This window comes from Aedes albopictus, chromosome 1 (assembly GCF_035046485.1).
Source record: "Aedes albopictus strain Foshan chromosome 1, AalbF5, whole genome shotgun sequence".
NCBI classification, from domain to species: domain Eukaryota; kingdom Metazoa; phylum Arthropoda; class Insecta; order Diptera; family Culicidae; genus Aedes; species Aedes albopictus.
Window position 1 is genome coordinate 90,550,883 of NC_085136.1, and position 24,062 is coordinate 90,574,944.

Here is a 24,062-nt window from a genome sequence, read left to right on the forward strand (position 1 = left end):
GAGAATTTCCCCTGGAAATTCTGGAGAATTTCCCCTGGAAATTCTGGAGAATTTCCCCTGGAAATTCTGGAGAATTTCCCCTGGAAATTCTGGAGAATTTCCCCTGGAAATTCTGGAGAATTTCCCCTGGAAGTTCTGGAGAATTTCCCCTGGAAATTCTGGAGAATTTCCCCTGGAAATTCTGGAGAATTTCCCCTGGAAATTCTGGAGAATTTCCCCTGGAAATTCTGGAGAATTTCCCCTGGAAATTCTGGAGAATTTCCCCTGGAAATTCTGGAGAATTTCCCCTGGAAATTCTGGAGAATTTCCCCTGGAAATTCTGGAGAATTTCCCCTGGAAATTCTGGAGAATTTCCCCTGGAAATTCTGGAGAATTTCCCCTGGAAATTCTGGAGAATTTCCCCTGGAAATTCTGGAGAATTTCCCCTGGAAATTCTGGAGAATTTCCCCTGGAAATTCTGGAGAATTTCCCCTGGAAATTCTGGAGAATTTCCCCTGGAAATTCTGGAGAATTTCCCCTGGAAATTCTGGAGAATTTCCCCTGGAAATTCTGGAGAATTTCCCCTGGAAATTCTGGAGAATTTCCCCTGGAAATTCTGGAGAATTTCCCCTGGAAATTCTGGAGAATTTCCCCTGGAAATTCTGGAGAATTTCCCCTGGAAATTCTGGAGAATTTCCCCTGGAAATTCTGGAGAATTTCCCCTGGAAATTCTGGAGAATTTCCCCTGGAAATTCTGGAGAATTTCCCCTGGAAATTCTGGAGAATTTCCCCTGGAAATTCTGGAGAATTTCCCCTGGAAATTCTGGAGAATTTCCCCTGGAAATTCTGGAGAATTTCCCCTGGAAATTCTGGAGAATTTCCCCTGGAAATTCTGGAGAATTTCCCCTGGAAATTCTGGAGAATTTCCCCTGGAAATTCTGGAGAATTTCCCCTGGAAATTCTGGAGAATTTCCCCTGGAAATTCTGGAGAATTTCCCCTGGAAATTCTGGAGAATTTCCCCTGGAAATTCTGGAGAATTTCCCCTGGAAATTCTGGAGAATTTCCCCTGGAAATTCTGGAGAATTTCCCCTGGAAATTCTGGAGAATTTCCCCTGGAAATTCTGGAGAATTTCCCCTGGAAATTCTGGAGAATTTCCCCTGGAAATTCTGGAGAATTTCCCCTGGAAATTCTGGAGAATTTCCCCTGGAAATTCTGGAGAATTTCCCCTGGAAATTCTGGAGAATTTCCCCTGGAAATTCTGGAGAATTTCCCCTAGAAATTCTGGAGAATTTCCCCTGGAAATTCTGGAGAATTTCCCCTGGAAATTCTGGAGAATTTCCCCTGGAAATTCTGGAGAATTTCCCCTGGAAATTCTGGAGAATTTCCCCTGGAAATTCTGGAGAATTTCCCCTGGAAATTCTGGAGAATTTCCCCTGGAAATTCTGGAGAATTTCCCCTGGAAATTCTGGAGAATTTCCCCTGGAAATTCTGGAGAATTTCCCCTGGAAATTCTGGAGAATTTCCCCTGGAAATTCTGGAGAATTTCCCCTGGAAATTCTGGAGAATTTCCCCTGAAAATTCTGGAGAATTTCCCCTGGAAATTCTGAAGAATTTCCCCTGGAAATTCTGGAGAATTTCCCCTGGAAATTCTGGAGAATTTCCCCTGGAAATTCTGGAGAATTTCCCCTGGAAATTCTGGAGAATTTCCCCTGGAAATTCTGGAGAATTTCCCCTGGAAATTCTGGAGAATTTCCCCTGGAAATTCTGGAGAATTTCCCCTGGAAATTCTGGAGAATTTCCTCTGGAAATTCTGGAGAATTTCCTCTGGAAATTCTGGAGAATTTCCCCTGGAAATTCTGGAGAATTTCCCCTGGAAATTCTGGAGAATTTCCCCTGGAAATTCTGGAGAATTTCCCCTGGAAATTCTGGAGAATTTCCCCTGGAAATTCTGGAGAATTTCCCCTGGAAATTCTGGAGAATTTCCCCTGGAAATTCTGGAGAATTTCCCCTGGAAATTCTGGAGAATTTCCCCTGGAAATTCTGGAGAATTTCCCCTGGAAATTCTGGAGAATTTCCCCTGGAAATTCTGGAGAATTTCCCCTGGAAATTCTGGAGAATTTCCCCTGGAAATTCTGGAGAATTTCCCCTGGAAACTCTGGAGAATTTTCCTCAGAAATTCTGGAGAATTTCCCTCAGAAATTCTGGAGAATTTCCCTCAGAAATTCTGGAGAATTTCCCTCAGAAATTCTGGAGAATTTCCCCTGGAAACTCTGGAGAATTTTCCTCAGAAATTCTGGAGAATTTCCCTCAGAAATTCTGGAGAATTTCTCTCAGAAATTCTGGAGAATTTCCCTCAGAAATTCTGGAGAATTTCCCTCAGAAATTCTGGAGAATTTCCCTCAGAAATTCTAGAGAATTCCCCTGGAAATTCTGGAGAATTTCCCCTGGAAATTCTGGAGAATTTCCCCTGGAAATTCTGGAGAATTTCCCCTGGAAATTCTGGAGAATTTCCCCTGGAAATTCTGGAGAATTTCCCCTGGAAATTCTGGAGAATTTCCCCTGGAAATTCTGGAGAATTTCCCCTGGAAATTCTGGAGAATTTTCCCTGGAAATTCTGGAGAATTTCCCCTGGAAATTCTGGAGATTCCCCCCTCAGAAATTCTGGAGAATTTTCCTCAGAAATTCTGGAGAATTTCCCTCAGAAATTCTGGAGAATTTCCCTCAGAAATTCTGGAGAATTTCCCCCAGAAATTCTAGAGAATTTCCCTCGGAAATTCTGGAGAATTTCCCTCGGAAATTCTGGAGAATTTCCCTCAGAAATTCTAGAGAATTTCCCTCGGAAATTCTGGAGAATTTCCCTCGGAAATTCTGGAGAATCTCGCTCGGATTTTCTGAAGAATTTTTCTCGGAAATTCTGGAGAATTTTTCTCGGAAATTCTAGAAATGCTAGAAAGGAGGTTCCCGAAGATTCCAGGAGCGTACCAGCGGGTTTCAGGGTGTTTCAAAGCGCTTCAATTACAAGCCAGGGGATTACAGGGTGTTCCAGTGGATTTCCAGAGCATTGCAGGGGGTTCCATGGGGCATCATGGGGATGTCAAAGAGGTTACAGAGGATTCAGACAGGTGTTTTTAGGTTTCTGGGACGTTTCAGGGCTATTTCAGGGGGCATTTGTAGGTGTCAGGGGTTTTCAGAAGGTTCTGAAACGACGTGACATGACGCCTTGAAACTCCGCTGAAACATCCCTGGAAGCTTCTTGAAACCTCCAAAAACTACTTAGAACTTACCTTAGAACTCTTCAGAAAAAAAACACCCTTGGTTTTGTAACGCCTTTATATCCCCTGTAAAACCCTGGAACCTTTTTGAGAGCATCCTGCAACAAGGTCGGCCATATCATTTCAGTAATCAGTATAACTAACTGACTGTTGCTGCAGCATCATTTTCTAATAAGATCAACGCAATAACGACGGAGACCGGGACGACGATGCAGACGCCATTCGTTTGCGGGTTGGAATCCCATTTTAATTAAATTAAATTTCGATCATGTTCCTGGCTCCTGGTCCGAGGTGGCCAGGCAACGGAGGGCGGTGGTGAGCTCCCATCATCCGTGAAAAGCCACCCGAGATCCAAATTCAATTGACACTCAAACCAGCAATTGAAGGCGACCGGCAGCAGTGCCGCTCCACATATAATTTAAAGAGTCTATAGTAGTGCTGCTGCAGGCACAACGAAAGGTCCTAGATCCAATTATCACCGGGGTATCGACACCACTGCCACTTGCTGAACTACTCCACTACTACTGTAGTAGGTAAGGATTGTTCCCAGAACTAAAAGTGGTACTTACTTCGGAGATGGTTCGCCTTCCGCTTCGCACTCGATGACGAAGGGTTTGTCGTTTTCGCCTGGTTGCGCCACCTGGAACAGCATCTCGTCCGTTGGTGGCTGTTTGATGATGCGGGGTGGTGAGTGGACTGTACGAGGGGAAGAGAAGAAGAAACAGACAAATATGAGAATTGCATTAGCTTTGGTTTGGTTTGGTTAGGTGGCGTGGTGTACTGAAGGACGTCTGACATCATCTGACAGAGAGAGAGATAGAGACAGCCGGAAGATGGTGATGATGGTGTGAACATTGGATTATTGAAATTTTGCTTGCGTCAAGAGAGGATAGTGCTTTGATTGATGACTTTGCAGCAATGCAGATGTTGCCACTTGCCATATCTTCAATGGGTTTCAATGTAGAGTCTAGAATCGTTCTCTTCAAAGTGCAATGTTGAAACGAGTTTGAGAACGCGAGTCATCCGATTACATTGAACTAACTGCGACCATCGGGATCTTGAAAACGGCATGGAAGTACATACATACACACATTTATTTGTTCAACGGTTAACCGTTATGTGTCCGACAAACTTTTTGCTTTTTTCTACACCGTGTATTTTAAATGGGTGCTGGGTACCCGGGTACCCTGTCGGCCACATAAGGGTTAAGACAAGACATAATCAACAATAGTACGCCACAATACTCGATTTGTGGCTGCCGCTCTCCATCCTCGATCGCGCCCAATGCTCGCTAGATCACGCTCCACCTGGTCCGCCCAGCTTTGCAGGGTTGCTATCCGGCATTCTAGCAACATGCCTTGCCCACCGTCCTCCTCTCCTCTTCTTGGAGTAACGTCCTCCTGGGACAAAGCCTGCTTCTCAGCTTAGTGTTCTATGAGCACTTCCACTGAGAGCTTCCTCTGCCAATGACCATTTTGCATGTGTATATCGTGTGGCAGGCACGAAGATACGTTATGCCCAAGGAAGTCAAGGAAATTTCCTTTACGAAAAGATCTTGGAGCGACCGGGAATCGAACCCGTCACCCTCAGCATGGTCATGCTGAATACCCGTGCGTCTACCGCCTCGGCTATATGGGCCGTTGCCCACCGTATCCTTCCGGTATTTGTCACCTTCAGGATGCTGGGTTCACCGTAAAGTGCAGCGAACTCATGGTTCATCCTTCTCCGCCACACACCGTTCTCATGCACACTGCCGAAGATCGTCCACAGCACGCGTCGCTCGAAAACTCCGAGTGCTTGCAGGTCCTCTTCGAGCATGGTGCATGTTTCGTGTCTGTATAGGACCACCGATCTTATTAGCGTTTTGTCCATGGTGCATTTGGTGCGTGGATGAATCTTATTAGACCGCAGCTTCTTCTGGAACCCGTAGTAGGCCCGACTTCCGCTGATGGTGCGTCTTCGACTTTCAGGACCCACATTGTTGTCAGCCGTCAGTAAGGATCCGAGGTAGACGAATTCCTCAACCACCTCGAAGGTTTTCCTGTCTATCGTAACATTACTACCCAGACGGATCCGGTCGTGTTCGGTTCCGCCTACCAGCATGTACTTTGTTTTTGAGGCATTGACCACCGGTCCGACCTTTGCAGCTTCGCGTTTCAGGAGGGTGTACAGTAGCCTGGTACACGGTTTATATGGGAAAATACAAAAAATAGAAAAACACAAGTTCCTGTATACTTTTTGAGTTCTACTTTGGTCCCATATCAACTGTGCAAAATTTCAGATCGATCGGAAAAACTATATTTTAGCGCCCGCCATTCTTAGTTTTTCATACGATTTACTATTACTCCTGCAAAAAAAATCGCTAGGAGTCACCCCTAGATCCCTAAAAATAAGTCGACGAATGGCTTCTGTAAAAAACTTCACTAGAAATCAGTCCTCTGAAGACAGCAAATCAATGCGACGTTCGAGGAAAAAGTTATTAGGCCTCACCCGATCGATAAAATAACGAGATTTTATTATTTATTGTTATTCCTTACATGTTAAACAGCGTTTGCATGCCATTCGGTTTTCAGTCAATAATTTTTTTCACATGCCTCAGATCGCTTTGCAGTCTTCGGAGGGTTGGTTCCTCGTAAAATTTCAAACAGAAATCATTCATCGATTTATTTTTAGGGGTTAAGGGGCAACCTGTGACGATTTTTCTTTGAAAAAGTGATTTTCCCTATACTAAATCGTATGAAAACTTAAAATGGCTGGCGCTAAAATATAGTTTCTCCGTTCGATCTGAAATTTTGCGCAGTTGATATGGGACCGAAATGGAACTCAAAAAGTGTACAGGAGTAAAATGTCTTTTTGTGTCCCACGCTAGTGTACAGCTCTGCCACCGTTCCAAATGTTCTGGCGATAATGTGCATGTCGTGCGCAAAACAAAGCAAACAAATTGACCGGATTTTATGAAAATCGTTCCCTGGCTGTTGAGCCCGACTCGTCGCACCACCTTCCAGAGCCATGTTGAAGAGCAGTCCCTGGCGAGATTCGAATGAATTGGATAGTTCACCCGAAACTCGTACGCAGTTTTGCACACCGTCCATCATTGCTTTAATTAGTCTAGTCAGCTTTCCAGGTAAGCCGCTTTTGTCCATGATTTTGTGCGGTCGATACAGTCGTATGCCGCTTTGAAGTCGATGAACAGGTGATGCGTTGGGACCTGGTATTCACGGCATTTCTGGAGGATTTACCTACGGTGTAGATCTGGTCCGTTGTCGACCGGCTGTCGATGAAGCCGGCTTGATAACATCTCGTGAACTCATACGTTTTAGACGACGGAGGATGATCTAGGATAGCACTTTGTAGGCAGCATTCAAAATAGTTATCGCCCTGTAGTTCCACATTCCAAATGGTCGCCTTTCTTGTGAATGAGGCAGGTTACCCCTTCCATCTATTCCTCCGGTAGCTGTTCGGTTTCCCAGATCCTGACTATTAGCCGTTGCAGACAGGTGGCCAACTTGTCTGGGCCCATCTTGATGAGTTCAGTTGCGATGCCATCCTTACCAGCTGCTTTGTTGGTTTTGAGCTGATGAATGGCATCCTTAACTTCCCTCGGCGTGGGAAGTTCATTTCTGTCCTCCGCTGCACTGGTGTCGTCGTTTCCTCCTTTGCCGTGGTCTCCCGTGCCTACGTTCTACACGCCATTTAGTTGCTGATCGAAGTGCCGCTTTCACGCCGCTATCGATCACTTCACGTCCGTCCGTCAAGAGGCCTCCGTCCTTATCCCTGCATATTTCGGCTCGCGGCACGAAGCCGTTGCGTTGAACTTTTGATAGAACTTCCGTATTTCTTGGGAACGGCACAGCAGTTCCATTCCTTCGCACTCCACTTCTTCCAGGCAGCGCTTTTTCTTGCGAAAGAGTATTTTGTTTCCGCTTCTGTTTCTAAGGTTTCTTTCGGGTCCCTTACTGCAGCATTACCGCTCTCGCTGCGTTCTTCTCCTCCAAAACCGTTCTGCACTCTTCGTCGAACCATTCATTCCGTCGATTCCGTTCCACGGGTACTCTCGGCTGCGTCATTGATGGCTGCTTCACTGTACTGCAGCAGTCCTCTAGTGGGGCCTCACCGAGCTCGCCCTCGCCTGGCAACGCTGCTTCGAGATTCTGCGCGTATGCTGAGGCGACATCCGTTTGTTTCAGTCGCTCTAGTTGTACCGTGAACAGTTGTACCGTGGCGGTCGCCGGTACCGTACATTGTTGATGACGCAGTCTTTTGGGCGCAGTTTGACCATCACCAGATAGTGGTCGGAGCACGGGGCTGATCACTTACATAATAATATTTAATATTTCTATTAACTATGATAAATATATTTAATTTTATGGCAACAATGCTATGCTATAAAATAAATCCTTGAACTAAAAATTGGATCTCAGCAATCTTGATCCTTAACATCAACAAAACTATTTATTTGGCTGTCATATAAGTTTTTTCTTCTGTAACTAGTTGTAAATCATCCGAAACGAATGAAATGTGATGCGAACACGGGATTAAAATACGGTCCTCTCTATAATCGTAAAAGATCTTTGTTGGGGAATGGTCTTTGGCCGGGCAACCTTCGACACCCGAGTAGTGGGAAAGTGGTCCCAAACAAGAATTCATCCAAAGAAGGGGGAGGGTATCTCGTTGACACCACCAGGGTTATTATTATTAGCTTTATTAGGGAGATTTTCAGCCCGAGGCTGGTTCATCTCCAAAACCACCAGGGTTAACAGATTAATAAATCCACGGGTAAATCCCACAGTAAATCCAGTGCTGAGAGAGCTCAGTATGACGATTATTGTGCGTTTACGTTCAAGAGCTGTTGAACCTTGCAGGTTCCTTGCCCAACCGGTTGTATGCTCTCTAGAACTGACTAAAACAATACATTTTAGATGGTCAACCACAGCGAGAGTTGGAAATACAGACGTTTAAAATAGTAGTTCTAACCACCCAGCAACTCAATCCCTATCACCCTAATTCTTGTTTACGGACGTATCCACTTTCGAACGATTTGATTCGTTCGAATCCGTATCGCATTTAATTTTGCTGGCTCAAACGGGAATGCGAACGATTTACGTTCGAAAGTGGATTCGATCGAAAACAAGAATGAGTGTGTATACCAATTACATCCAGTACCAGGCAGAAAGCTTCGCAGATTCCTCCCTTAGACTAGTTTCATCCCATACATGATTTTATTCAGAGAGTGCATACATAAGTTAATGTTAATGAATTTCCACCAAGCGGAATCTTCGTTCCAAAGTAAGGATCGTTTCATCATCTGGTACTGGGAGAAAACTTTGTCCTGGCGTCTATCTCGGAACACTTCTGCATGAACCCAATTCCTTCTTCTATGTACTGAAATAAAAAAGTGAGGATTAGGCAATGAAAAATGTGCAGAATACGCATTCAAACTTGCTGAATGATTTTGTAAATAAAGGTTGTTGTATTTTAATATGACACTTATGACAGGCAGGAAAAATCAGGACATGCCAATGTTTGCTAAGATCTGTTTCAGTTCAGTGCCAGAAATTTTCTGGCATTGCTATAAAATATATTTGCATAAATATATTTATAATTCTTTAATAAATGTAAATATTTTTGAGTGAGCAGCCCCGTGGGTCGGAGTCGATGTTGGCGCCACGATAGGTCCTGACATCGAAAATATCAGAGAAGTGACGTCCGTCAATCAACGTAGTCGATTTGAGATTCTGTCTACCGTGGTGATCTGCAGGTGTAACGATAAAGGAGGCTGTGTTGGAAAAAGGTGCTACGTATGGCCATAATTTGGGAGACGGCGAAATTAATGAGTCGTAGGGTGCGGGCACCGGTTTTGGCCAGTCTAAGGGAAATAATTTTTATAAAAATAACCAATAATCCTATGAAAACAACCAATGCGTCAAATGAAAGGTTTCAATCTATATTTTGAAGGAAAAATGCGAAAATCAAGCCAATACTTGATTTTTGTATTAAAAGTGGCACTGGCCAAAATAGAAGCTCTGCCGCAGTTTTGGCCATATTCTTAAGTTTGGTTTCTATTTTGGTCAATCACGTGTATTTCTTATGGGAGTGGCCAAATTAGAAGCACTCTGGCCAAAATAGATATATGGGAGCAGATTTTTTAAGGAAATATATTTTTTTCTTCCAGTTTTTAATCAAAATGTGTGGTTTTCACAGCTGTAATCATCATATTGTACTAGGATCTACTAGTAAAAATTTAATTTACGCCGATTTAGATCGCAACAGGCTCAATACCGCACTATGGCCAAAACTCCGGACTGGCCAAAACTGAAGCTTCTACCCTAGGCCGTTTTCGTTCGTCTGCTGGTGGGCGCTGAACTTTCCAATCGTCGGTCTGAATTCCTCCTCCTGGCCTACCTGAGCGTTCAAATCTCCTATGATGATCTTGACGTCGTGGCTTGGGCAGCGGTTGTACTCGCGTTCGAGCTGCGCGTAATATGCGTCCTTGTCATCATCAGTACTTCCGGAGTGTGGGCTGTGCACGTTTATTATGCTGAAGTTGAAGAATCGGCCCTTGATCCTCAACCTGCACATTCTTTCGTCGATCGGCCACCAACCGATCACGCGCCTCTGCATATCACCCATCACGATGAAAGCTGTTCCCAGCTCACGTGTGTTGCCGCAGCTCTGGGAGATGGTATGATTACTTCTCACACCATGGAACCTGTCCAACACACCTCCTGCAGCGCTACAAAGCCGAACCCGCGGTCCTTCAGTAGATCGGCGAGTATGCGGGTGCTCCCAGTGAAGTTGAGAGATCAGCAGTTCCACGTACCGAGTTTCCAATCGCAAGTCCTTTTTGTTCGCTGGGGTCGTTGCCGTTATTATTATTATTATTATTATTATTTATTCAATTCCGTAACTCAAGACATACATCTTATTATGTTACATGTTTCGAAAATGGTGGATTTGACGTTAAGTATATGATTTGATATGATTTTGGCAATTAACAACATCAATATATGTATAACTAATTATCGGTTATTACTTTCATAGTGCTCAAATACTCTCCTTCTAAAGGTTGCTTGCCCACTAGATTCAATTACGGTTATGTCATTACGTAAAGAATTCCAGAATGCGACACCTCTCACGAAAAATGAATCCCCATATTTAGCCGTGCGATGACGTGGAATCACGAATTTTCTTGAACGACTTCCTCGGAAAGCAATCAGTTTTTCATATAAATAGCCAGGCATTTTATTGTTTACAAGGTTAAACATAAATAGACAACATCTTATTTTGCAGAAGTTATCAAAAGTACAGCCCAAAAGACGATGCTGTAAATGGGATACATGGGAAATTCTATCGAGACCATAAACAAAACGTACACACGAATTAAGTGCGACACGCATTTTTTGTAAAACTCTTGCAGATGTTTGCATAAGCCATAGATCGCATCCAATAAAATGAGGCAAAATAAGGCTTTTGAAAAGTTTCAGTTTTATCTCTGATTTGAGGTACGAAGCACTTAACTGGAATGTTCGCAATTTTGCATATATTTTACCACATTGATTTAAGATAAATGAGTCCCATTCAAAATTAGATCTGATATTGACACCCAGGCTCATTGCAGATTCTACATATTTAAGAAGAACATTGTTTAGTTTTATTTCAGGTTTTATATAGTTAGAGTTAACAGTACTGATAAACATAGCATGTGATTTACTTGCATTTAGTGTAAGTTTATTTTGTGTTGCCCATTTGGATATAGCATCTAGATCCTCATTGATTTTCCAAGCGGAAGCTTCAGAGTGCTCAAGATATATTTGTACATCATCCGCAAAAATGTGAATGTGACAGTGTTTCAATACCGTGGGGAGATCGTTGATATACAATGAAAATAGTATAGGTCCCAATATAGACCCCTGAGGTACCCCTGATGTGGTAGGCAAGAAATTGGAATATATGCCATTATTAAAAACCGTTTGAAACCTATTTTCTAAATACGATTTGATGAGATTCACTGCTGAAAAAGAAAAACCATAACTTTGATATAACTTTCTGCACATAATACTGTGAGAAACAGTGTCAAAGGCTTTCGAAAAATCCAAGAGGATTAGCAACACCGGTTTGCCTTGGTCTAATATGATGGCAATATCATCAAACACTTTGAGCATTGCAGTTTTACAGCAGTGTTTTGCCCGGTACCCAGATTGCAAATTCGAAAGCAAATCATATTCATTTATATAGCTGCTTATCTGTTTCTTGATAATTTTTTCAAAGACCTTCGATAGTGCGCAAAGTATGCTTATTGGGCGTAAGTTATTTAACGAATTAATTGATGCTTTCTTTTTGATAGGAATAATTTTAGTCTTTTTCCATGCAGATGGATACACGCTAGATTTTATGATCGCATTGAACAAATGAACGACTTGGTTTATTATTAGAGGAGAAATCATTTTGATAAATTTAAGTGGAATATTATCTAGCCCAACTGCATTCGATTTAATTTCATGCAATGAATTGATAACATCAACATGATTAATTTCATTAAAACAAAAGGAATTGCGCATCGAACCAATGCTGTATCGAGATGCCTCGTTAGGATTTGTAAAATTTTTAGAAAAGTAATCGTTCATCTCATCTGCAGTGAAATTACTGTTGTTCTCCGACACCGTTTTTGAAAGATTCATTTCTCTTAACTTTTTCCACAACACGGTCGACGATAAACCTGAGTTTAGTTGTTCTCCGTAGTAAGTTTCCTTAGCTTTACGAATTAGAAAATTAACTTTATTCTGTAGTCGCTTGAACAAGTCATGACACGTGGCATCATTTGTGATCTTCCACTGCTTAAAAGCTAAATCACGATCAACCATCGCTCTGCTGATATTACTATTGAACCATGGATTATACTTTTTTCGCATCGGTACGGTTTTAAATGGAACATGCCGTTCAAGAAGAAACTCTAAATGATTATTAAGCATATCTGTTAAAATATCCGGACTATCAATACGGTAGAAATCGAGTCAATCAAAGGACTCAATATCATTTCTCAATTGCTCAGAATTAATTCTATTGTAATCACGATAGGAGATAACATTATCTACATGCATTGTGTCAAAGTTCAGTGATGTGAAAATAATATCGTGATTCGAGAACACTGGAGCTTCAACCTGATTGAATCGCAATACTTCTGAAACACTGTTTGTTAGATGAAGATCCAGTTGTGAAGAGCCAGTACTATGGAAGTATGTTGGTTCATTTCCAATACTGTGAAGTTGATGTTCAGCAAGCACTTCTCGTAGTCGCATAGCTTTAACTGAATTTTCTAGCAAGTTTGTGTTGAAATCACCTAAGAAATGCAATTGGTCATAAAAACTACCGTATTTAAGAAGTAAATAATCTAACACTGAAGTACAATCAACATCTGGGGGGTTATAAACTGCTCCTAAAAGTAATTTAAAATTGACTAGCATGAGTTCTATTAAAATAAATTCAGTACGGGCAATGTTATCACAGGTTGCTTCAATCACAGTATACTTTAAACCATTTTTAATGTATATCATCACACCTCCTCCTAAGCGTCCAACTCTATCACATCTAATCATCTGATAACCATTGAGCATAACAACACTGTCATCAGTTTTATCATTGAGCCAAGTTTCGCTAATGCATATAACGTCAACATTTGATACGGCAGTTATTCTACGCAGTTCATCCAGTTTTGCTAATCTGCGTGCGCATATACTCTGGCTATTTATAGAACAAATAGAAAGTTTTCCAGGGAACAACGCGGATTTCATTACAATTCCAGGGGTACACCAATTCGTGGAGATGTCGAAAGCGTTAGGATTATCCATTATCGAAAACCAGGGCCAAAACCAAAAGAAGGAAAAACATTTTGAGCACTATACTAACTAAAAAACTACTAACAATATTCACAAATACATTCATTTTACACAATTTATCACAAAAACAAAAAGTTTAAAATACATTAGAATTAAAGAATTAAAACAAATTAAAACCACCAAAAAAACTAGCAACACTGAGGAAAACATAAAATGAATCAAACGTAGTCGCTGCATCACTTTCGAGCCCATCGTTATCCATGCACGTCCTCGCCTTCTTGTATTGTGGCATCCAGTAGAGTTGTAGATTTAATTACTTTTAGGAGAGGATTGACGGGAAAACTCTAGGAATGGATTGGAAGGAAGTAGAAAAGCTTTATAGGATAGGTATCAACGAAATTTGACTTTCAGGTAAAGGAGGCATGGAGGTATAAGGAAAGGAGAGAAAGGATTGAGAAAAACTTATTGGATAGGGTTATTCATTGTCGCATAACAGCTCCAGATCATTCGCTAACGATACAGCTCTCTCTCCTCCTCTATTGGTCGGTTTTACGTATACGATGCCATCCCTCGAGTACACTGACTGGATTTTACCATTCCTTTTCAGCTGCAGAGCCTTGGTGCGAATTTCTCTTGCGTAAGGTGATAGGTTCTCATTGACGTATACTCTCTTGTTCACCGAAAAGCCGATTTGCGATAAAGAGAGATTCCGGGACCTTAGATAGCGAGAGTAGAACTCATTTCTCTGGGTGTTGAACGCAAATTGGAGCAATATAATAGGTGCCGCTCCCACATTCGCTCCAGGCTTCGATAACCGGCGTACATCAACAAGCGGGATCCCATTCTCAGCGTAACCCAGAAGACGACTCCATGCTCGAATATAGCTGATCAGATTCTCTCCTTGTGTATACGGAACCCCACTGATGATTAGATCATTTCGTTTTGTAGATCTATCCACCATGTGCGTTACTTCGGTTTTTGTCCCTTCGACAGATGAAACAAGCTCACTAACAGTTTTGTTAGTCTCTTCCCGAAGCTTGTCTATGTCCGAAGTAAGATCAGAGCGTAGTTGAGTGATCTGTGATGATAGTTTGTCCCCCATCTTCTGTATGTCATCCTTCGTACTCCTCTGGAACGAGGCAAACTGCGATTTGACCAGTTTCGCTAGTTCGGACACTGACATGTCAGAAGTGCCGCCATTCCGCTGCTGTGAAACAGAGTTGCTTCTGAGTCTCATAGCGCTCAGGTCTTCCTCGGACATCTTGATTCTTTAACGGGCAGCAAAACAGGTCACACAATAAACCCAGCACTCAAAAATGGTTGATGCTTGACTGGCTTCGACAGGTCACAACAAATTGTCGATAATAGTGAAAATCGTGGCGGAACACTGTGCACTTAATCGAGACAACTACCACGACGGCTTGGATTAGTGATTCATCGAAGTTTGGTGATTTTTCGTACTGAATTAAGGGTACTTTTTGTTACTTGCGATGCCTTGCAGTTCACACAAACGTCATCTTGCCACCAGTGTCACTCACTGTTAGTCTCGGTTCGTATTATTCTGTTGCTGATTTTCCGTTACAATGGTTTTTTTACGGCTGGCTCGTAGAGCCTGACATCAACCCCGTACTTTCCGGAGGACCATAGTGCACAGTTGAGCTTAGAGTTCTTCCCTAGCACTCGGACGTTGATCAATCACCCCTAACATGGAGATCAGACGCTGTTGTGAGACGCTCCTCCTGAAGAAAAGACGCTCAGGTTTTCAGAAGCAAACCCGCCTTCCCTGTCAGCCTAAGTACGAACAAAGTTCCCACCGGGTTTGGTTACCCGATCTTCCCTAAGGTTGCTCGTAGTTTCCAGCCGGTACCACACGAAGGTAAGGATAGGAATTGCTGAGCAAAGGCTATTGGATCACAATGGGATTTGAATTACGCAGCATACCCAGCCTTTACCGTGTCAACGACACTCCTTATCGGCTCAATTTTGCAGCCCAGTTTATTCATATGCACTCTAGAAACCCTTCTCCAAATCCTCTATGGAGTTACAGCCGTACGGAGCAATTGAAAGACTACAAAGTCTACTCTGTACTCGAAGCTGAAAACTCAGCATTGCAAGTACTGCTGAATTCCACTACAAACTTTCCCAGCGTTTCACTTCTTTCTAAGGAGCCATAACACTAACGGCGGGCTACGGATTAGGCTTCTTGTGATTTCGCTCGCTCCATCGTGGTTTTAACGTTTCTATTGCTCCTTTATCTTCCTATAGCTAGGTGTCATTTGTGATCCATTGTGGTTAGCTCACCCACATTGTACTTGTCGGTGGCGATTAAGGCGTCCTTGATGACACTCAGTTGATCTTCTACACGCTGCCATGCCCCTCTTCGGAATGTTTGCAGCACGATGTTTGCAGGGTAGGTCAGATTTTATAGCGGAATTTAATCCGATCCCAATCTGCGTTCTCCGAAATTTGGCCAACAAACTTTGCGTAGTCCTAGGATCTCAAGCTTCATACGGCATGCCTCATTGCGTTGACTAGTAGTGTGCCAGCCAGTTTACCCTTCTTGGCTAGGGTTAGTACATTTCAAGTTCCAACTCTTCGGCTGTCGATATTATCGTGCAATTCGACCACCACCTGGTAGTTAACGACACGATAGTTTCTAACGACGATCATGTCGGAGAAGTGGTCTTTTATCAATCATAACGTGGTCGATTTCTTGTGATTCCGTCTGCAATAGTGATCTGCTTAGCAGCCGCAACAATAGGATAGGCTTTTTCTGAAAGGATGACCTTCGGAACGGGTGGTTATGTTATTGGAATCTGCGAAATCTTTGAGTCAGTTGCTCTTATTTGCCAGTTAGTGGGCACAGAGCTTTTCAATAATTTATCTGTATTACTCCTCCTGACCAATCATGTACACTTCCATGATGATCATTGCGCATTAGTAGCGATTCGTATTATATTGTTGACTTCCTTACCTTACCTTACCGATCAGGCTAAGGCCTGGGTGGCCTCTGCTGTACATAGTAGCCGTCTCCATTCCACTCAGTCCATGGCTGTTTGTCTCCAGTTCCGCACTCTGCGTAGGGTCCGCAGATCGTCCACCACTTGGTCGACCCACCGAGCTCGCTGTGCTCCACGTCTTCTTGTACCGGTCGGATGACTCTCGAGAATTATTTTAGTCGGGTTGCTATCCGACATCCTGATGACGTGACCCGCCCACCGCAGCCTCCCGATTTTCGCGGTGTGGACGATGATTGGTTCTCTCAGCAGCTGATGCAGCTCGTGGTTCATTCGCCTTCTCCAAGTCTCGTCTTCCATCTGCACCCCGCCGTAGGTGGTACGCAACACCTTCCGTTCGAAAACTCCAAGGGCGCGTTGGTTCTCTGCAGGTAGGGTCCATGTTTCGTGCCCATAGAGGACTACTGGTCTAATCAGCGTTTTGTAGATAGTTAACTTCGTGTGACGGCGAACTTTGTTCGATCGTAGAGTTCTGCGGAGTTCAAAGTAAGCTCATTTCCTGCCACAATGCGTCTCTGAATTTCTTTGCTGGTGTCGTTGTCGGCGGTCACCAGTGAGCCCAAGTACACGAATTCTTCAACTGCCTCGATTTCATCACCGTCGATATAAATTCGGGGTGGCGTTTGCCATCATGTACTTTCTCTTCGACACATTAAATACTAATCCGATTCGCCTAGCTTCACTCTTTAGTCGGATGTACGTTTTCGCCATCGTCTCAAATTTACGAGCTATAATATCAATATCATCAGCGAAACCAAGCAGCTGAACGGACTTCGTGAAAATCGTTCCACTCGTGTTTATCCCCGCTCTCCTAATTACACCCTCTAAAGCAATGTTGAACGGCAAGCACGAAAGACCATCACCCTGCCGTAACCCTCTGCGAGATTCAAAGGGACTCGAGAGTGTCCCTGATACTCGAATTACTCCCAACACTCGATCCATCGTCGCCTTGATCAATCGTATCAGTTTATCCGGGAATACGTAATCGTGCCTAATCTGCCATAGCTGTTCTCGATCGATTGTATCACACGCCGATTTGAAATCGATGAACAAGTGATGTGTGGACACGTTGTATTCGCGGCATTTCTGCAACACCTGGTGGATGGCGAACATCTGGTCCGTTGTAGCACGTTATCCCAGAATCCAGCCTGATTTGCCCCACGAACTCTCTTGCAATCGGTGATAGACGGCGGCATAAAATTTGAGAGAGTACCTTGTAGGCAGCGCTCAGTAGTGTGATCGCGCGATAGTTCCCGCAATCCAACTTGTGTAGATGGGACACAAGATACCTTCCATCCACTCTTGTAGTGCAGTGCTCTCACCAGGGCTTCTCCACTGTATTTTAGTAACTCGCTTTGGTAGTTGATCTGCTCCAGCGGCTTTGTTGTTTTTCAACCGGCTAACCTCCTCTTCAATTTCTTGGAGGTTAGGGGCTGGAAATCTTTCTCGCTGGAAGGGCTGGAAATCGTACTCCTAGATCTGTTACCACGCCACCTTCGGTGCTTGCAACGTCGTCATTGAGTTGCTCATCGTAATCGTAATGTTGACTTCCTACTGCTTATTTGTTACGACTGATTTCAAGAGAACTATTCAGAACTTACCAACCGATGAATAATTTTAATTTCGAATGACGCATGATGTCGGCAACCTATTTAAGTGGCCTTCTATCAATCGCACTCTGATTTCTAATTTCAATGAATATGATGACTATCTTTTTATTGTGTAAGACTAAGGGTGCCGTTATAGTTAGGAGTGAGAGTGGGAGTGCGCGTGTGCGAAGCCGCAAAGAAGAATATCAACAACAGCAAATCCACGAAAATCCTTTGTACACGCACTCCCACTCTCACTTTGGCGCGGCACTATGGCAGCGCAGTAAGTCTGTTAAGCATATCCGGAAGCTCTATCCAAATATATGTTCTTAACTTGAATACATACTCTAATGAAATCCTCATCGGGCAGAGTGCTAATTGCCTCCGTATTTGGCCTTACATACGAAAGGCGCAAAATCGCGCATAAGGCAATGTTGGCTGAATTTGCAATTTCCGATCAATAGCAACTATCCACACTTGCGCCCTATTAAGTTCTGCAAAGAACCTTCACCATGAATATCAATTTTTGCCGGCTGACTCACTGCAGTCGAACAACCGCAATCACCATTTATGAGATTGCCTAACCGAATACTTACTCAAACTCTGCACGGCGATCACATTGACGGCCGTCACCACCAGTAGCAGGACGAACCCGCCGTCCCTACTACGGAATGTCCACATGGTGCTGCTAATTTGCGTCTGCGCCTAAATCACTGTGCTAGCTACTTTTCGTTGCACACAATACCCCCCAAAATCACACTTCACACTTGTTTTCAACAAAATCCTTATTCCTACACCGCACCAAGGCGGCTACGGCCAAGACGTCGACTGCGACTCCCGTCAAGCTGTAAATAGAAAGAAAAAGTAAAGGGAGGAGAAATCAGTAATGATGGTTGGTTAGAGTGCATACCAGTAAAATGGTATAAAAATAAATTGGCATTGTTTGGATCATCATCATCAATAGAGTAGCGAGAGACTGAGATATCAGACCGTCGTCGACATCTCGCGTCGAATCGCTGCCGTTCTCTAGAGCCACTGCTACAGATTGTCAAGCGCATAGTAGATAACAGAACCGGGAATAGAGATGGGATGTGGTTAAGTGACGGCGACGGGCACAACAGCAATGAACTTGACTTGAGACGTCGTCATCGTTGTCGTCGTCCGTTGGCGCGGGATTGAGTTGAACGAGCGCCAAACAGACGACCGACCGATTACCGGACTGAAAGACACTCAAAGTTGCCTGTTATGCAAATCTCGTTAACTGGTTCTGCTGGATGTCGAACGAAGGCAGGCTGACTGTGGCTGCTGCGAGACTGGAAATCGTCCTCCGGATGTCCAATGGAGAATCTCGTTGAAGCACTTGTAAAGAGTTGATATGTTATTTACGATGTCTTGTGCCATCTGCATATTATGCGGAAATTTCATTCAAAGCCAGGAATAGTCTCCTCTTTAGAAAGATGATGTCAGACAATCGACCTCAATTCAACTTTTCAGAATTGAAATAATGAAATCATTTGATAAACAAAACTAGGCTTTGTTACCGACAATATCGGCAACAATAAAAGTGAGAGGTCAAGTTATGTTTATATGTTTAAAATTTTTGTTAGTTTTTTATTAGATTTGTTAAATATAAACCTTTTTTGTGTTAAAATTAAAATAAATAAAATATATGTTAGTAAAATTAGTTTTTTTCATGCAATTATTTAAAATAAAACTTTGTAATATTAGTATTATTAGTAAAAAAAAAAAAAGATAATTTGAGAATCACTGTTAGTAAATTAAATTCAAAATTCCATTAAACCGAATGATGTACCCCTAGTTTTGAACCTGTTTTGGAAAGGGAAGAAATGTGAACACGATAACACTAAACCTGATGAAATAAAAGACTATGGAAGGAGGGGATGAATGGAGTAGGATGGGAGGAGAGTGAGGAGCGAGGATTTTAAGCGGGAGATGAGGATTATCGGATGAAGAGTGGATATTGTTAAGGAACTGTAGTCTGGGATAGCAAAGAAGCCACATGTGTTTTTGAAGAGTGCCGCCGAGCCCAAGTGAAGTGTAGTACGGACATAAGTTTGAAGTGTGGCTATTACGATCCCGTGCCAGGGTCGTTAGCAACTTGTGTTAAAGATCCCTAGACCTACCGTCAATGGTCTATGGGAATGGTTGAATTTTCGCCAGGATTTTGACCCTTCACCCTATTGTGCACGGCGTGCATCTCCAACGGCTAAGCATCCCGCCCAGCCATCGCCACTACCGATATCGGGCGTTCGACCGTCAATTCCGAATCCGGCTGGAAGCTAACCGGCGCCCGAGGCGCCGTCCTCTCCGTTCTCTCCGTGGCTCAACACCCCGCGACGACGCCATGTGCTTCAGCAGGTACGTCCTCTCCTCCCCTTCCACCGACATCGACACCAATGGGCCCCAACGATCAAACAAAAACATGTACAACTAACCCTTCACGACCCAGAATATATGTAGGTTAACTAAATTTATATCTTTTATTATAAAAAAAAAACAAGAGAGTTTCTTCCAAACTGTTAATTTGGCCTCCCCTATTGTTCGCTGTTTGTTCAGTTGGCAGGTAAGTGTAGGATTGCTCGGGTTTCCCCCTGGTCAATGCCGACCCTGAGGGACTTCAAAGGTGAGCTGGCCTGGGCGTATGGACGCCGATGCCACAGGACGCGTGGAGCGTCCCATCAGCAGTTACAATTGGCGATCCTTCTAAAGTTTATAGGTTAGAATATTTCAATCGAATGATTGAAATATTCTTCCTACCTCGGGGAGACTCGAGATCAACCCTACACTTGCCTCGATTTCAGTTTATGCCACGAACGGCTTGCATGATCTAGCCAATTTACGACTGTTAGAATCTATTGAAAAAAAAACTATTGTGTTGCTTGTTGTGAGTTTAGGAATTTCTATTGTGGAAAGACATCACACTTTTGCTCGCTATTCGGTGCACGTTCTTTGCCGGAGTTGTAGGCCAACGTTCACTCATCACATGTCGGAGCTATTTGTTTTTTTTTGCATGTCAAACCAGTACGAGCAATGCCGGATTCGATTTGGCGAAGACAGGTCTGGAAAATTCGGCCAAGCATGTGCGTAGACAGACGAAATTGACCGTTATAGTATAGTCTCAAGACAACTTCCTTCAACAAAACACGTCATAATCGAACATTCCAGCTCCAATGCTGTATTAAGTACCAACCCTTTCAACACCCGCAACTTTCAAAGAGCCTTCCTTGTTCCATATATTTTTTGAGTGTGTTATTACATCTCGTCATTATACTCTCGAACCCACTCCGATTAAGGCCAACGTTAAATTTTTATTGAAACCCACCCCTTATTCACCTAACACTGGGAAAAGAAACCAGGTAGGATTGAGCAACTGAAATGTCTGGTACTGAAAACTCCAGATCGGAAACCTCCAGATTAACGTCGTTGGTGACAGTATGGGTGCCACCCGTCTTTGAGTACGTGGCTTGTGGCTTTGAAAGACACGAGCCCACACATTATCATAATCCCAATCCACCGGTAATGCATGTAAACCGCCGGTGGAATCATGTGTTTTATCAGTTTAAATACTGGTATTCGTAACCACTGTATAGATTACCTTAACAGATTTACTAGCAACGTCCCAGAAACAGCCTCTAAACGGGAAGAGCTGTTATGGATTATAATCGAAAACTCAACCGAGAGAGAGAGTAGAGATGATTTTCCTTCGTTCAGTTTTGCACTGAGCTCAGCCTTTATTGTGAATGTTGGAGATAAATAGACACCAATAGAGCGCAATTTGCTGCCCCTATTATCGTTGCACGCGGTAGAACTGATTTCCCTCAAAGTAGAGTTCATAGAAAAGGGGATCATACAAAAATTAGTAACAAATTCTATTAAATCGTTAGCACTCTATCTAATTTAGCGAAGCAATGTTTACGTTCGAAAATGCATTCGCCGCTGATCAGCTGATACCGAGTATGACAGCTGCAGTGTCGCTCGTACAGTCTTTAACAACACACCCACACTTCGAAGTGGAAGAACGACTCACATCTCTTTATGATAGAGCGTGTGAGTGCGTTTAGTAGTCAACATTTTTTCTAATTGACTCCAATTCCAAACTAGGTGTTTAGAATTCGGAGAATGTAGAAACAAATTTTCAAATTGATTTCAAGGCAGTGTTGCCTAGAAGTCTAAAGTAAGCCATGCTGACGTGAAACTATTTAGTCACTGGTTACAAGTTTCATCACCATGCTGACGTAAACTGATCTAGTCACTGGTGCTTAGGTTTAGACAAGCTATGCTGATGTGTAATTTTGTCACTAGCTTTAGTATCACATACCAAGCTGACGTATACAAATTTAGTCACTGGTAATAAAGATTAGTAAGTTTAGATTAGTGTTTTAAATTAGAATAAGGGCATGTTCGTGAGGGTAATTGTTTTGTTGAATGAAGATGGCGGACGCGTCTATGTATGAAAGTTTTGAAGTAATTCTAAATGAATGGGTAATAAAAGTAAGTTTTAAAATTGGATATATGTATGTTGTTCCGTACTATGATCAATAAAATGAGTGAATTTACGCTTATTTGCTCCACAACAAACACTAATGAATAGTGAACAAAGTGATGCATGTCTACTGTATGCGAATGACCGATACTCATTAACAAGGAACGCGGATTCCATTAATAAGATCCAGTCCCATAATTGGCATAAGGATTGTTGGTCGTTATGGGGCGAAACTGATTTCCAACGAAAAATTGTCGGAACAATTTTTCTTCTCGGTCGAGGGGAGAATTGTTACCGACAATATCGGTGACAACAGTGGTAAGGCTAAATTAGAAAGTCTGGTCCTGTAAATAGTCTAAAAATTGTTATCAGTAAATCTCTTAAAATCATATTGTGGCATAATCTTATTGTAAATAAAATAAAATAAAATAAAAATTGTTAGAAAGAATTAAAAAATATCCTATTGTTAGTTAAGTAATCAAATGTTTGATCGATGTAAAAAAAAACGATTAAAGTTGAGAACCCCTGAACAGATTTCAAGTTGAACTCAAAATATTTGTTAAAACCCAGCCGTAGGTCCCCCGCTTTGCATTAAAAAAAAGGGAACAAACAATGGATACAGCACCACCAAATCCGGTAGTGAGCAACAACCAGAGAATTAACGGAGGGGGGGGGGGTACAACAGGACGAGGAAGGAGGGAGAGCGAGGAGAGGATTTTTGTATGAGATGGGATGAGCGGATCGATTGGGAAAAAAAGGAGGAGTGATGGTTGGGATAGGAAGCAATCAACATCTGGAGAAGAAAAGTTCCTGGCAGCACCTGGTGAAGCGATAGTGTTTTAACAAGGGAAAAAGAAGTTGAGTGCGTAGATTCTTCAAGTGTGGAGTCTTGAAGAGCCCCGGGTGTAAAAGTTTAGTGCTCGGAGAGTGAGGTCCGGTCTACCCACCGTATAAACCGTGTAGAATCGCAGTGTCTACGCCAGGACCCAAAGTGACCCTCCGGTGCACGCTCCGTTGCTTCCATGCGTGACCCCGGATTATCCAAAACCCAACCGCATCGATTCCGTAGCCTACAGTCAACGGCTTTTGGAATAGAGCTTCAACAATCCAGGATCGGCGAGTGCGTACCAGCCCTGTAACGGTGCACATCTCCATGGCCGTCTGTCCGACCGTCGATCCCGCCATCGGCGTAATTCCAGCCTGCTCCGCAGGACGCCTCGTTTTGCCGTCGCCGGCGTCGCGACGTGCCCACTAACAGCCGCTCCCTGAACACGTGGATCCATCAACACACCCGAAGGTATGCGCTTTTGACCCTCTCCCTTCTCCGTCCACGAAACAACGTTATGGGCCCCAACGATAAAGTCGACAGTGTTAGACATTCCCTTTGTCTCAAATAAATTCCTATTAGATATGTAGATATGTGCTCAACTTGATCTTTTATTGCCTAAAAGTAAGAGAGTATTTCCCAAACGTTAGGGTGGCCTTCCACTGTTCGCTTGTGATTTGAAAGGTAAGTGTAGGGTTTCTCAAGTCTTCCCCGGTCAATGCCGACCCTGAGGTACTTTGGAGGTGAGCTGGCCTGGGCGTATGGACGCCGATGCCACAGGACGCGTGGAGCGTCCCATCGGTAGTTACAGCTTGCTTTCCTTCCCAAATCAGTCAAATACCCATCTTCTCCTTCTACGGCGATACGGCTGCATAAGCTAGTTCACTTTGAGAACTTCAAAGCCATCTTTCAGTATTCTGAATCCTGAATTCATATTCAAGCTTTCGTGTTCAGCAACGTAACCCCGTGAATTGACCGAGTTATAACAAAAATTACCCAAATAGTCTCAGACCCAAGCTGTTAGAAATAAGAAATAACTC

General features: G+C 43.2%; 1 protein-coding gene across 5 annotated transcripts in view; it reads right to left on the reverse strand.

Annotated features, from left to right (window-relative positions):
* LOC109427393 (neuroglian) overlaps positions 1–18,556 on the reverse strand; it is a 119,186-nt gene extending 100,630 nt beyond the window's left edge. For 4 of the 5 annotated variants that reach the window (XM_062845007.1, XM_062845010.1, XM_062845009.1 and 1 more), the window contains exons 1-2: positions 18,289–18,555; positions 3,823–3,949 (exon numbers count right to left, since the gene is read on the reverse strand). In XM_062845007.1, coding sequence (XP_062700991.1) covers positions 3,823–3,949; positions 18,289–18,373 — 212 coding nt within the window. In that variant the 5' untranslated portion in view covers positions 18,374–18,555. Of the gene's footprint in view, positions 1–3,822; positions 3,950–18,288 lie in introns of all 5 variants that reach the window. The other variant, XM_062845006.1, reaches the window with a different exon arrangement.
* Between the last annotated feature and the right edge of the window lie 5,506 nt (positions 18,557–24,062).